The following is a 16,228-nucleotide window of genomic DNA, read 5'->3' on the forward strand; positions in this document are numbered from 1 at the left end:
GAACTTCCAACACTATGCTAAATAGGAGTGGTGAGAGAGGGCATCCCTGTCTTGTGCCACTTTTCAAAGGGACTGCTTCCAGTTTTTGCCCATTCAGTATGATATTGGCTGTGGGTTTCTCATAGATGGCTCTTATTATTTTGAGATACATCCCATCAATACCTAATTTATTGAGAGTTTTTAGCATGAAGGGTTGTTGAATTTTGTCAAAGAACTTTTCTGCATCTATGGAGATAATCATGTGGTTTTTGTCATTGGTTCTGTTTATATGTTGGATTACGTTTATTGATTTGCATATGTCGAACCAGCCTTGCATCCCAGGGATGAAGCTCACTTGATCTTGGTGGATAAGCTTTTTGATGTGCTGCTGGATTCAGTTTGCCAGTATTTTATTGAAGATTTTGCATGGATGTTCATCAGGGATATTGGTCTAAAATTGTCTTTTTTTGTTGTGTCTCTGCCAGGCTTTGGTATCAGGATGATGCTGGCCTCATAAAATGAGTTAGGGAGGATTCCCTCTTTTTCTATTGATTGTAATAGTTTCAGAAGGAATGGTACCAGCTCCTCCTTTTACCTCTGGTAGAATTCGGCTGTGAATCCATCTGCTCCTGGACTGTTTTTGTTGGTAAGCTATTAATTATTGCCTCAATTTCAGAGCCTGTTATTGGTCTCTTCAGAGATTCAACTTCTTCCTGGTTTAGTCTTAGGAGGGTGTATGTGTCGAGGAATTTATCCATTTCTTCTAGATTTTCTAGTTTATTTGTGGAGAGGTGTTTATAGTATTCTCTGATGGTAGTTTGTATTTCTGTGGGATCGGTGGTCATATCCCCTTTATCATTTTTTATTGCGTCTATTTGATTCTTCTCTTTTCTTCTTTATTAGTCTTGCTAGTGGTCTATCAATTTTGTTGATCTTTTCAAAAAACCAGCTCCTGGATTCATTGATTTTTTTGAAGAGTTTTTTGTGTCTCTATTTCCTTCAGTTCTGCTCTGATCTTAGTTATCTCTTGCCTTCTGCTAGCTTTTGAATGTGTTTGCTCTTGCTTTTCTAGTTCTTTTAATTTTGCTGTTAGGGTGTCAGTTTTGGATCTTTCCTGCTTTCTCTTGTGGGCATTTAGTGCTATAAATTTCCCTCTACACACTGCTTTGAATGTGTCCCAGAGATTCTGGTATGTTGTGTCTTTGTTCTCATTGGTTTCAAAGAACATCTTTATTTCTGCCTTCATTTCGTTATGTACCCAGTAGTCATTCAGGAGCAGGTTATTCAGTTTCCATGTAGTTGAGCGGTTTTGAGTGAGTTTCTTAATCTTGAGTTCTAGTTTGATTGCACTGTGGTCTGAGAGACAATTTGTTATAATTTCTGTTGTTTTACATTTGCCGAGGAGTGCTTTACTTCCAACTATGTGGTCAGTTTTGGAATAGGTGTGGTGTGCTGCAGAAAAGAATGTATATTCTGTTGATTTGGGGTGGAGAGTTCTGTAGATGTCTATTAGGTCCACTTTGTGCAGAGCTGAGTTCAGTTCCTGGATATCCTTGTTAACTTTCTGTCTCATTGATCTGTCTAATGTTGACAAGGGGGTGTTACAGTCTCCCATTATTATTGTGTGGGAGTCTAAGTCTCTTTGTAGGTCTCTAAGGACTTGCTTTATGAATCTGGGTGCTCCTGTATTGGGTGCATATATATTTAGGATAGTTACCTCTTCTTGTTGAATTGATCCCTTTACCATTATGTAATGGCCTTCTTTGTCTCTTTTTATCTTTGTTGGTTTAAAGTCTGTTTTATCAGAGACTGGGATTGCAAACCCTGCCTTTTTTTTTTTTTTCCATTTTGTTGGTAGATCTTCCTGCATCCCTTTATTTTGAGCCTATGTGTGTCTCTGCACATGAGATGGGTTTCCTGAATACAGCACACTGATGGGTCTTGACTCTTTATCCAATTTGCCAGTCTGTGTCTTTTAATTGGAGCATTTAGCCCACTTACATTTCAGGTTAATATTGTTATGTGTGAATTTGATCCTGTCATTATGATGTTAGTTGGTTATTTTGCTTGTCAGTTGATGCAGTTTCTTCCTAGCCTCGATGGTCTTTACAATTTGGCATGTTTTTGCAGTGGCTGGTACCAGTTGTTCCTTTCCATGTTGAGTGCTTCCTTAAGGAGCTCTTTTAGGGCACGTCTGGTGGTGACAGAATCTCTCAGCATTTGCTTGTCTGTAAAGTATTTTGTTTCTCCTTCACTTATGAAGCTTCGTTTGGCTGGATATGAAATTCTGGGTTGAAAATTCTTTTCTTTAAGAATGTTGAATATCGGCCCCCACTCTCTTCTGGCTTGTACAGTTTCTGCTGAGAGATCAGCTGTTAGTCTGATGGGCTTCCCTTTGTGGGTAACCCGACCTTTCTCTGGCTGCCCTTAACATTTTTTCCTTCATTTCAACTTTGGTGAATCTGACAATTGTGCGTCTTGGAGTTGCTCTTCTCGAGGAGTATCTTTGTGGCGTTCTCTGTATTTCCTGAATCTGAATGTTGGCCTGCCTTGCTATATTGGGGAAGTTCTCCTGGATAATATCCTGCAGAGTGTTTTCCAACTTGGTTCCATTCTCCCCGTCACTTTCAGGTACACCGATCAGACATAGATTTGGTCTTTTCACATAGTCCCATATTTCTTGGACGCTTTGTTCGTTTCTTTTTATTCTTTTTTCTCTAAACTTCTCTTCTCGCTTCATGTCACTCATTTGATCTTCCATCACTGATACCCTTTCTTCCAGTTGATTGAATCAGCTACTGAGGCTTGTGCATTCGTCACGTAGTTGTCATGCCATGGTTTTCAGCTTCATCGGGTCCTTTAAGGACTTCTCTGCATTGGTTATTCTAGTTAGCCATTCATCTAATTTTTTTTCAAGGTTTTTAACTTCTTTGCCATGGGTTCAGACTTCCTCCTTTAGCTCAGAGTAGTTTGATCGTCTGAAGCCTTCTACTCTCAACTCGTCAAAGTCATTCTCCATCCAGCTTTGTTCAGTTGCTGGTGAGAAGCTTCGTTCCTTTGTCGGAGGAGAGGTGCTCTGCTTTTTAGAGTTTCCAGTTTTTCTGCTCTGTTTTTTCCCCATCTTTGTGGTTTTATCTACCTTTGGTCTTTGATGATGGTGACGTACAGGTGGGGTTTTGGTGTGGATGTCCTTTCTGTTTGTTCATTTTCCTTCTGTCAGTCAGGACCCTCAGCTGCAAGTCTGTTGGAGTTTGCTGGAGGTCCACTCCAGACCCTGTTTGCCTGGGTTTTTTACAGAGAAAGTTTAGACCTCTGGTCTACATGGTGTGTGTGAGTGTGTGTGTGGGCACACACACATACTTGTTAATGTAACAACCTAAACATACTTATTTTCTCACTATGAAAGAAAGAGTTCTTTGTATTTCATACTGCTTCATTTTTGCTAGTACTAATATTTACTGATCCTTTCATTAGTTACATTTGTAATTTTAAATACTATGCTTAACTTTCTGTTTCCTGTTCCATCACTTTAGACTTGTATATAGATAGCTCTATAGGTAATGACTGGTGGAAATTTTCTTGGTTTGTGCTCACACTTAGTAACATTTTGTAAATTTTAACACTGAGACCAGGCACTTTACACCCAGGTGCTAATATCATACCTGATGCTTAATAAGACTCAATTGTTGTTGAAGGTATGTTTGTTTTCCAGGAGCTTCACTGTCATGTTTGAGGAGTCTCATGTTGCTCTTTACAGTTGATGTTATATCCCAAGTATTTCTTATCCCATGTATGTCAAACAGAGTAAATCAGAATTTATGTAAACTGATTTTATTTGTGATAACTTGCTGAAATATTTTCTATTTTGTTTTCAAACTCCAATGGACACTCTTGTGAAACACATTTTGCTGTGTGTGGAGTTGAAGCTGTTGCGTTGGAGATGACTTAGGCATTCCTTGCAGGGTCACGGTTTTAGTTGCCAAGGCAGAAGTCCCTCAACAATTAATTGAAGAACATCTTAATTGATACATCACTGTGCTAGAAAGTGGTTATGTAGTGGTGAATAAAGCAGTCTTGGTTGCTGCCCTCAGAGAACTTAGTGGGAGAGACAGATGAATAAACCCCACATAAACATATACATCAGCACATAGGAATGCAAATTAAGGTAATTGATTTGAAGGAAACGAACAAATTATTTGAGACGCAAACTGGAAGTAGGACTCTAAATCTTGATATTTCATACATACGGCTAATAATAATGAATGTTAAGCACCCTTGAATCTTTTGAATTTCTCTAAGCCAGTGGTTCTCAAACTTGAATATGCATCAAAAGCATAATAAATGTTTGTTAAAACACAGGTGTCTGGGCCCCACCTTCAAAGTGTGTTATTCACTAGGTCTGGGCTAGCCATGAAGATTTGCATTTCTTGTAAGTTCCTAGGTGACTGTGATTCTGCTGATCCAGAGAACCACACTGCAAGAACCACTGATCTCTGATAATGGTTTATATCACATTGGAATCACATTTAGGAACTCAACAAAATATTCATATTTAGTTCTTTTTTGCTGTACATTTTGATTCAGTTATGGCCTAAACATGGGACTTTAAAAAATACTCCCAGGTAATTCTGGTGTGCAGCTAGAGTTGTGGGCTATCAGTTTAGTCTGTGAATATGCATGTACATACAGTTTCTTAGAGGGGCATCTAAACAGTGGTAAGAAAGCATGGAGGACATGGGGAAAAGGCTGGAGCAGGAGGTTTCAGTAAAGAAGTACCTGACCTAAGCCTTTAAAAATTAAGGCTTAAAGTACGGTACCTGAATTAAGGCTTAAAAGCTATTTGTCAACACCATCAGTTGACACAGAGAAGAGAGTATGTCAGACAGAAGAAACAGGCGATGGCACATAAACATGTATGAGTAGGTTTTGTTTCAAGAACTTTAATCCTAGGTGGTAAATTTGTTGCATATCTGAAATGTAACCATTCTGATACTGAGTGTTTCCTATGTCAGAAATAGAATAATAATTTATTTTACAAATAAATATAAACTATGCCATATTAAATAACTTTTATTCATTAATTTGTTCTATTTGATAGGATGAGAAGAAGAAACCGAAAGACTAGGAGATATGGAGTTTTGGACACTAATATAGAAAATATGGAATTGACACCTTTAGAACAAGATGATGAGGATGATGACAACACATTGTTTGATGCCAATCATCCTCGAAGGTGAGTATTCCAGTAGTTGAATTCCATGAATCAGGAAGCAAGTCTTTGCCAAGTAAACTGAAGAAGTAAAATAGACTTTCATTTAACAGCTTGTATTCCAACACAGTTTCTTCAGTTATGTTTACTGAAGTTCTTTTTGCTATCTACCCCATAGCTCACATTCACATTGTTTTGCTCAAATAGATACAAGCAACAGAACACCATCTCAAAATAATTTTTTAAAATTTCTTCTTCTTTTTTTTATCTTTTATTTTAAGTTCAGGGGTACAAGTGCAGGGTCGTTACATAGGTAAACTTGTGTCGTGCGGTTTTGTTGTACAGATTATTTCATCACCCAGTTATTAAGCCTAGGACCCATTAACTTCTTCATTCTTGCAATACGTATTAACTCGGGTATGTGTGTGCATGTGTGTTTGTGTGCGTGTGTGTTTGTGTGTGTGTGTGAGAGAAATACTTAGTAAACTTAGTTTCCTTTTTGTATTCTGAAGATATTTTCTTTTTAGTTTGGGTTCTAGTGTTTGTAAATAGTGCTGCCTTGCAGAATTGGGGGGCTAATTGTTTATGGTCTGATCATATAACTGTAATATATATACTGAGATCTGTTCTCAGTAAGTGTTAAGACCTTTCCTAAGAGGTTTAGATAAATAAAATGACATGAGTATAGAATAAATGCCAATGTAAATAGAATGGGGAAAAAAGGCAACAAAGATTCAACCTAATAAGGAAAGACATCTTGGAATCCAGAGGGATTACTTGGCTGAAGGAGAATTAGAGTCCAGAGTCAGGTACAAATGCAAAGAAAACAGAAATCTTAGGATTACAGAAAAGAAGATGACTCAACAAAAATTGGACTACTAAGTCCTGTGTATCTATATTTATATCTATATATGTCTATCCATCTGTCTGTCTATCTAAGCTGTTTATACATATGCACACACACAAAGGAACTTTCAGTAATGCTGATAATTTGTTCATTTAATACAAATATGTTCATCAATTACACATTTTAATAGTACTACAGCCTAAGTAGGCAAACATGAACAAAACAATTCCATCTGTTCATTAGGCACTCACTTTCAATTAAAGACACACATAAGATGAAAGAAAAGGGACAGAAACTGATATTCCATGCAAATGGTAACCAAAACAAAGCAGGGGTTGCTAAATTTTTATCAGACAAATTAGATTTTAAGTCAAAAACTATCTCTTGAGACAAAAAAAAAAGATCATTACATAGTAAAAGAGTCAATTCACCAGGAGGATATGACAATTAGTATGACTCTATCAGAGCACCTAAATTATAAAGCAAATATTGACAGATCTGAAGCAAGTAATTGACAGCCATAAAATAATTTATGGGACTTTAATATCCCACTTACAATAATGAATAGAATATCTAGACAGAAAATCCATAAAGAAACCTCTGACTTAAACAACACTATAGACCAATGGACCTGACAGATATATACAGAACTTTGCACCCAACAGCAGAAGAATTCACATTCTTCTCAAGTGCTCATGGGATGCACTCTGAGATAAATCATGTTAGGTCACAAAACAAGTCTTAACAACTTTAAGAAGACTGAAATTATTCCAAGTGTCTTTTCCAACCTCCATGGAATAGAAATAGAAATCAATAACAGCAGGAAAACAGGAAAAATTATAAATATGTGGAAACTAAAAGATATAGTTTGAATATACCTCCAGGCCAAATCTCATGTCAATTGTAACCCTCCATGCTGGAATTGAAGCCTGATCAGAGATGTTTGGGTCATGGGGACTGATCCCTCATGGCTTGGTGCTGTCCTTATGATAGTGAGTTCTTGTGAAATGTGGTTGTTTTAAGTGTCTAGCACCTGCTCCTCCTTGTTCCTATATTTGCCATTTGAAGTAACTGATCCCATTTCACCTTGCACCATGAGTAAAAGCTCCCTGATACAAGCTCAGAAGCCAAGCAGATGTCAGCACCGTGCTTGTATAGTCTGCAGAGCCACGAGCCAATTAAACCTCTTTTCTTCATAAATTACCCAGTCTCAGGTATGTCTTTATAGCAATGAAAGAATGGACTAATATACTGAACAACACACTCTTGAGCAATTATTGGGTCAAATAGGTAATCAAAGGGAATTTTAAAAGCTATTTTGATACCAAAAAAAAATGGCATAACAAAACTTATGGGATGCAGCAAAAGCATTGCTAGGAGAGAAGTTTATAGCAATAAATACCTATGTTATGAAAGAAGAAAGACTTCAAATAAACAACCTGGCTTTACCCTTTAAGAAAGTGGTAAAAGAAAAACACTTTAAGCCTAAGCCTAAAATTAGCAGAACAAGGGAAATAATTAAGATTATAATAGAAATACATTAAATAGAGTTGAAAAAGACAATGAGAAAAATCAATAAAATTAAGATTTTGTTTACAGAAAAGATAAAATCAATAAACCTTTAGCTAGACTAAGCAAAAAAGAAAAGGCTCAAATAAAAATCAGAAATAAAAGAGAAGAAATTACAATGGGTACCTCAGAAATTAAAGAAGACATAAGAATATTATGAACAATTATATACCAACAAATTTGATAACCTAGAAAAATGGATAAATTCCTAGAAACATACAATCTATGAAACTTGAATCAAGAAGAAATTCAAAGTCCAAACAGACAAGTAACAAATAAGGAAATTGAATCAGTAGTCAAAACTTTCCAACAAAGAAATGTCCAAGACCATACGGCTTCATGGGTAAATTATACCAGACATTTAAAGAAGAATTAATACTCATCCTTCTCAAACTATTCTGACAAATAGAAGAAGAAGCACTTTAAAACTCATTTTATGAGGCTAGTGTTATCCTGACACCAAAGCCAGACGAAGGAAAGCAAACTGCAGGCCAATACTCCTGATGAACATAGATACAAAAATCCTCAATAAAATGCTAGTTACCCAAATTCAGCAGCGTATTAAAATGATGATACACCATGATTAAGTGGGATTTGTCCCTGGAATGCAAATATCTTTCAACACATGCAAATCAATGCAATACAACACATTAATAGGTTGAAAGAAAAAAAGCCACAGGATCATTTCAGTAAACACAGAAAAAGCATTTGACAGTGCTGTCCACATAGACAAATGGGGTTGCATCAAACTAAAATGCTTCTGCACAGCCAAGTAGATAATCATCAGAGTGAAAAGGAACTTTAATAATGGGACAAAATATTTATAAACCATATATGTGTATACATATATATATGAGTTAATATCCAAAATTTATAAGGAATGCATGTAAGTTAATAGCCAAAAATCTCACATAATCTGATTTTAAAATGGGCACATGACCTCTGTATTATGTTTGTGGGAATATAAGTTGGCACAGCTGTTATGGAAAGCAGTACAGAAATTCCTCAATAAATTAAAAATATAATTACCTTATGATTTAGCAGTTTTGCTGCTGGATATATATACAAAGGAAACCATTATTGCATAGAGAGATCTGCACTCCCATGTTCACTGCAGCATTATTCACATTAACCAAGCTGTGGAAATAACCTAAATGTGCATTGACAGATGTATTAGTCCGTTTTCATACTGCTTAGAAGAAATATCAGAGGCTGGGTAATTTATAAAGAAAGAGAGGTTTAATGGACTCACAGTTCTGCATGGCTAGGGAGGCCTCACAATCATGGCAGTAGGCAAAGGAGGAGCAAAGGCACATCTTACATGACGGCAGGCAAGAGAGCATGTGTAGGGGAACCACCCTTTATAAAACCATCAGATTTCATGACACTTATTCAATATCATGAGAACAGCATGGGAAAAACTTGCCCCCATGTTTCAATTACCTCCCACCAGGTTCCTCCCATGATACATGAGGATTAAGGGAGCTACAATTCAAGACAAGATTTAGGTGGGGGCACAGCCAAACCATATCAACAGATAAATGAATTTGAAAAGTATGATATGTATATGTATATATAATATACATAATTACATGTATAATATACTATTGAATATTGTTCAGCCTTAAAAAAGAAGAAAATCTGGACATTTGCAACAACATGGATGAACATGGAGGAATTTATGTTATTTGAAACAATCCAAACATAGAAAGACAGATAGTACATTATCTCACTTATATATGGAATCTAAATAGTCAAGCTTATAGTAGTGAATAGAATAGGGGTTGCCAGGGGCTGCAGAGAAGGGAAAATAGGAAGATGTTAGTCAAGGGATCCAAAATTTTAGTTATGCAAAATGAGTAAGTTCATTTATGCAAGATGAATAAGCTATGCAAGATGAATAACTTGTACAACCATGTGAATATAGTTAACAATACAATACAGCATTGTATACTTTTAAGTTTGCTAGGAGGGTAGATGTTAAGTGTTCTTGATACACACAAAAATATGGTAATCTCAAGAGGTGATGGATATGTTGATTAGCGTGATTGCAGTGATTGTTTCACGTAGTATATGCACATTATAACATCAAGGTAAACACCTTAAGCATATCCAATTTTTATTTGCCAATTACACCTCACTAAAGATGGAGAAATAAAAAGTTCATGAAACAGTTGTAATCTATGCTAATCCTCAATTCTATAGGCCATAAAAAGTCATTTTGAAAATTTTAAGACAAGGGAAACTTTGATTATTACAAAGTTATGTTTTGAAGATTACCCTGACTGCATGGGTTGAAGGAGACCAAGATAAAGAGTAAGGTGACAAAGAAGAAAAGCAGTTAGATGGTGCAAATGCATGGGATGACTTGCATTACAGTTACAGCAGGAAAGGCAGAGAGGAGTGAATTATTTAAGCAGCTTTGGAAGGTATTAATTACCTTCCTTAATTACCATCTTAACCAAGATGTACGTCCTGTTTTGAGAGTGAAAGAGCGAGAATTGGTTATAATAATGGTAAAGCATGTTTCAGGGATAAGAATGAAATCATCTTGAGTTATTTAGTAATCTCACCCAATTTACTTAATAAATAAGGCAAAACTTCTTTAATATATATCTAAATAAAGTGACAGGAACAGCACATTACTATTTACCTATTCATCAATTTATCCAACAAATGAATGATGTAGCAGTTATCCACTTGCCAAGCACTGGTCTATGTGTTTAAGATACATTAGAGAGCAGAACAAAACAAAACAAAAAAATCTGACTTTGTGAAGTTTGGCTGCCAGTGGGGAAAAGATGAGTTAGAGAGGTTAACAGTTTATTTTTCATCTTCAGTTTTCCTTCTATATCTATCTGACTTTTTTTCTTCAAGGAGCATATATTCATGCATTACAATCATGAAAATATCGTATTTCTCATCTAAATTTCTCCCTATGTTTAACATCTGTTCATCACAATTCTTGCCTGATCTAATCTTCGTTATGAAAGTTAGAACATAATTATTTTCAAACTTCATTATTTCTTTTCTGTTAACCAGTCAGCATTGACATTCTCCTATAAGTAAAAACCTTCCCTTCTTCCTTGTCTTATCATCAATATGTAATGATGATTTTCTCTTTTTCAAAGGTTCATAATTCATTGCTGTACTTATTGTAGTGCACATGTGGTCTCAGATGTGGTCAGTGGGAGCTTCTTCAAAATGGTTTCTGTCCTTGTAACTCGGTCCCATGTTTTTCAAGTACCTCCTTACTTTCCATCCTCACCAGATGTTCTAGACTCTTTTGGATTCAGCCTTGAAATCTAGCACTTCTCCATAGAGCCCTGGTTTCTTTGAATGGGCACTAGGCAAACTCTTTGCAACTGGGTGGACTTTGTTTCTGGGCCTTTCAGCACACAGTTCCATTAAATGTATGTATTTATGTATTATATACATAAATACACCTGTGTCCATGTGCTTGCATATACACACATATATATGTGTACTTTAGATATTATCACTTCACACTTCCCATTCCAATTTATCTCTACTGGGTTCTTTTTTGCCTGCTTCCTTTCCATAATTGTGTTTTTCTACTGTACATGAGATCTCTGGCTTCAATAGTTTTACTAATTGGTTCAGTCTTATAATAAAACTGAATTAGATTCTGAGTTTCTTTGCCTATTAAAGAATTGCTTTGCTTAAAAAAAAACTTTCTAAAAAGAATGTATGAAAGTTTGCAGTTTTCTCCTCAGTGTCCCATCATGTCCAGTACTAAGGATATATAGTCAGATACTGTGTTCATAAATAATTTGGCTTAGTTCTTTCCCACACTCCTCTTCAGTGTGCTCATAGTAGTCATTTGAAATATAATTTAACTTATTTTAGTTTGCTTTCTGTTTTAGGTTTCTTCTTCCTTTCCTATTTTTATTTTATTTTATAAGGAAAACACTAACATGCTTCCAAAAGTTAATACTATACATGAAACTTAAACACACACAAATATATACAGACACACACAAAAGTTCTAGTCTCTCTTGTATACTTTCCACTCTCTACTCCATTCTTCCCACCTCATCCTTTGAAGATAAACAACTTCATTATTTTCTAGTTTATCTTCACTATAGTTTTTTTGGTAAAAGTTGACAGAAACATGTATTTCTTATGTTTACCTCATTTCTTACATAAGACGTAATATGCTATATATGCTCTATTATACTTTTTTGTTGTATTTGATATTTTCTATGTCATGCCATATATGTATGTATTATAATCACAATAGAGTAATATGTAGCTATAAGTCGTGCCATTTACTATGTCATATGTATATGAACATATATGACATAGAGTTACATATTACTCTATGGAGGCTATTATATATATATATATATATTTACAGCTGCATATTATTCAGTAGTGGCTGTAGCATAATAACCATGGTTTATTCAGTCACCTATGGTTTGACATTTAGGTAGTTTTTAGTTGTTTGGTAATTATAAATAGTACTGCAAGGAATAACTTTGTGCAAATGTGTTTTTGTATTGTTGGAGGCAGATTTTCAGGGTTAATTTCTGGGAGCAGAATTATAGGTCAGATAATGTGAAATCAGTTTTAATGATGAGGAATTGAAGGTGGCTATAAGATGATATCCCACTGGGCAGAGCAAATTGGATAGATTCATTCTTTCATTAAAAGTACTGATTAATTCCCATGTGCCCCAGGCACTGTACTAAGCTCTGGGATGTATACAATAGTGCACAAAAATGGACAAAATGCTCAGCCTCAGGCATTTAACAATCATATATATATATGTATATACACATATATATATACACACACACACATGCACACACACATATGGAGATATATATATATATATATATATCTCCACAATGCAGAATGAAGGAGTCTTAGATATAGAGTTGGGATTCACAATTTTTAGGTTTTGACTAAATCAGGAATAATGCTCTTCTTTAAGCCAGATTTACTTTTCTCTTTTAAAATGAGCAATAAGGATGGATATTTCAGGGCACAAAGAAGCAAAGAATGGTCATACAGTTTTTCTGTTCTCCTTTTATTCTCTTTTTGAAACAATATCAAACATCATTTAAATTACACTCACACTGATTCTAGCAATCTGTGCTATTTTTTTCAGAGGTCGGGTGAATAATTTGGGGAAGGTGGCCACATTTCTACCACATAACAGCAGTTTTAAAGAGGTGTGAGAAGAGGTGTGTTTATTCCTATTACCTTCTGTGGCTTAGATATTTTTTTCTATAATGAGATATACATTCCAAATACCATTACTTTATTTGAAGAAGGGCCCTATCTGACTTTTTAATTCAATGGGCAGAACTCGATCTGATATTTTAATGTTGATATTAGAGATTAAGCATGCATTACGCTATCAATTCATTAAACATTTTAAACTTTTCTTGTGTGAAAGCTACACACTGATCTTATTGTGGCTCACTTCAGTAACAAATGATACTCATGGTTAATACCATTTTCCCCCCAGTAAATTGGAAGAAAAAGTCTATACTTATGTGGAGATATAAAATCTCTTTAGTCATTGAAAGAGGAACTTGACCAAGGATTTCCCAGAACAGCTATATAATGCCCACATCTTAATCTCTTAAATCCTATAAATCTGTTCAGTTACATGACAAAGATGGCCAAAGATTGCAGAGGGAAGTAAGATCGCTAATAGGTGGATTTTAAAATAGTTAGATATCCCGGATTATATGCATATTACATATCAAATTATTTTTATTGCTGTAGCATTATAGGAAGTAAATATCAGATAAGGCTTGCCCCAATATTAAGTAGGTTAGCTGTCAGTTTTTTTGTAGATATTGCTTGTTAGCATAAGTAAATTTCTTACTGTTTCTAGATTGCTAAGAATTTCTATCATGAATAGTGTTGAATTTTATCATATACTTTTTCTGCATGTACTGAAAGTGATTTTTTTCCTTTTAGTAAATAAACATGGTGAATTTCATTAATTGATTCTTGAATGTTAAACCAACGTAATAGTCCTGAGACAAATCCTCGTTTGTCATGGTATCCTTTTATATATCGTTGTGTTCAATTCATTAATGTTTTCTTAAAGTATTTTTGTCTGTAGTTTATAGAGTTTATATGTACATATACATATATATGTGTGTGTGTATATATATATACGTATGTGTGTCTTTTATAGTATCTTTATCATGTTTTGATATTAGGGTTTGCGTTTCTCATAAAATGTGTTGGGAAGTGATCCCTTTGCATCTACGTGTTTAAAAAATTTGTGTAACACTGCCATTATTTCTTCCTTAAGTATTTGATAGAAGAAATGAGTGAAACTGTTAAGTGAATGGACTTTTTTATTGGATGGGAAGAGTTATTTAATATACATAGAGCTATTCAGATTTTCTGTTACTTCTCATGTAATTGTAAATTGCTTTATCAAGAAATTTGTCCATAAAATACTGGACTATAGAAAACAATTAAGTGGTGAATTATGTGCATAATTTTCACATAACTGCTTTTCCTTGTGATTATTTAAATACTTAAATATATACATATATATTCCAATAAATATATAAATATATAGAAATATTTATTTAAATTTATATTTCTATATTCCAGTAAATATATAAATACATGTACTTCAATATATAAAGTATATACTTAAGTGTGTGTGTATATATATATATATACACATATATACACACATACTATTACTTTACTGTTACTTTATTATAAAGTAATAGAAAGGTTGAAAAATGTGGCATCTTTTACTGTTGTTATTGTGATCAGTAAATCTATTTTCCATTGCCAAGATTGCTACAAATACCCTGCAATGGATAGAGTAGGTTTTACAACCATTTTTACAGCAAAGTCTCTGATGGCTGTAGTTACATGTGTTATATGTTGCTGTACTGATTATATTAGCCACATATTTTGTTAACCAAGGCAAATTCAAGTCTGCCATCAAAGAATATCAGGAAACATATAACTGTTGCAGTTTGGGTTTTACCATTGAACTGAAAAGATGATTCCCTTGCTGACTCTGATATTCCTGATTAATTTTTTTTTTAGAACTGTTGAAAGTTTCATGGAAGTACTTTAAAATATTATCAATATGATTTAATAAATAAATCAGTTCAGTAGTATTCCTGCTCAAAGAAGTTATATTAATCTGTCTAATTAAATGTAGTAAAGTTGATTCAAGTAAAGGTTTTTTTTTTTCTTAATAGAATGTGACATTTCCTAATAAAACAGCACTTGAACCTGTTTTAAACTCTCTGAAAACATCCTAACTACATGGTTAAGACAATCATGTATAAACCAATCATTATTTTTATTTGATTAATGAACTCTATATGTGAGCACAATGTACCACTGAATTGGATTCTAAAGGACAAAGAAACATACAGTTCCACAGATTTCCAAACTTATAATTTTTTTTTTTTTTATTTTTTTGAGACGGAATCTTGCTCTGTCGCCCAGGCTGGAGTGCAGTGGCGCCATCTCAGCTCACTGCAACCTCTGTCTCCCAGGTTCAAGCGATTCTCATGCCTCAGGCTTCCCAGTAGCTGGGATTACAGGTGTGCACCACCAAGCCTGGCTAATTTTTGTATTTTTAGTAGAGACGGGGTTTTACCATGTTGGCCAGGCTGGTCTCAAACTCCTGGGCTCAGGTGATCCACCCGCCTCGACCTCCCAAAGTGCTGGGATTACAGATGTGAGCCACCGCACCGGGCCTCAAACTTAAAATGTTATTTTTAAACTGATGACTTGGTCCAGCTTTCATTCTTGGAGTAAATATTTTATTTGAAATTACTAAGTCCTATTTCAGCTATCTTAACTTGTTTAGCAATAAAGCTTTTTGCTTTACTTCTATTCCTGTTTACTTCTCTCTTGTTATAATTCTTCACCCAAATTTGACTCTTGTTGAATAAAAATTAGAAAAGAACCTATATTCTACCAGGGAGGAGGGGGCAGGGATAATATTCAAATAACTAAAAGCCAGAACAGAAAAGAATATCTATGTAAATGGTGCAGTTTTTCATAAAAGGGAATTTTTATTTCTGGCCTGGACAGAGTGAAGTAACAGAACTACAATAGGAGTGATTGTGACAGCTGCTTGTTAATAAAACACACCCTTAGTGCAGGATGTATCAGAGACTATGCTAGGATCCAAATTCACTATGAAATCATTAAAAACATTTCTTGCAGAGTAGTTCCTATTCTCATTTGAAAGATAGGAAAACTGAGGCTTAGTTCAAATGACTTTGTCTGCAATATCCTGCAATTAATCTCATTTTTTTTTTTTTTTTTTTTTTTTTTTTTTTTTTTTTTTTTTTTTTTTTTTTTTTTTTTTTTTACATAATTGACCAATTTGAACTAGAAAAATTCTTAATTACATCAGTTAGACTTCTGATAGTGAATATCTCATTTTTCTTGGTGGTCCTACTCTTGATTAAAAAAAATTAAGATGTAAGATTAAGGTAGTTTTGAAGGAAAAAGACAAGTTTAAAAATATGAGTAAATTGCATGTATATATACATATATACATATATGTAAATTAATTTTTTAAATTTAACTTCTTTTTTTTTTTTTTTTTTTATGAATCTTTTTTTTTTTTTTTTTTT

The 16,228-nt window shown here is 34.4% G+C and overlaps 1 protein-coding gene across 1 annotated transcript in view; it reads left to right on the top strand.

Annotated features, from left to right (window-relative positions):
• FAM174A (family with sequence similarity 174 member A) overlaps positions 1-16,228 on the top strand; it is a 51,209-nt gene that overhangs the window by 21,982 nt on the left and 12,999 nt on the right. The window contains exon 2 of the mRNA XM_003279972.3: positions 5,078-5,212. Coding sequence (XP_003280020.1) covers positions 5,078-5,212 — 135 coding nt within the window. The remainder of the gene's footprint in view (positions 1-5,077; positions 5,213-16,228) is intronic.

This window comes from Nomascus leucogenys, chromosome 2 (assembly GCF_006542625.1).
Source record: "Nomascus leucogenys isolate Asia chromosome 2, Asia_NLE_v1, whole genome shotgun sequence".
Classification (NCBI taxonomy): Eukaryota; Metazoa; Chordata; class Mammalia; order Primates; family Hylobatidae; genus Nomascus; species Nomascus leucogenys.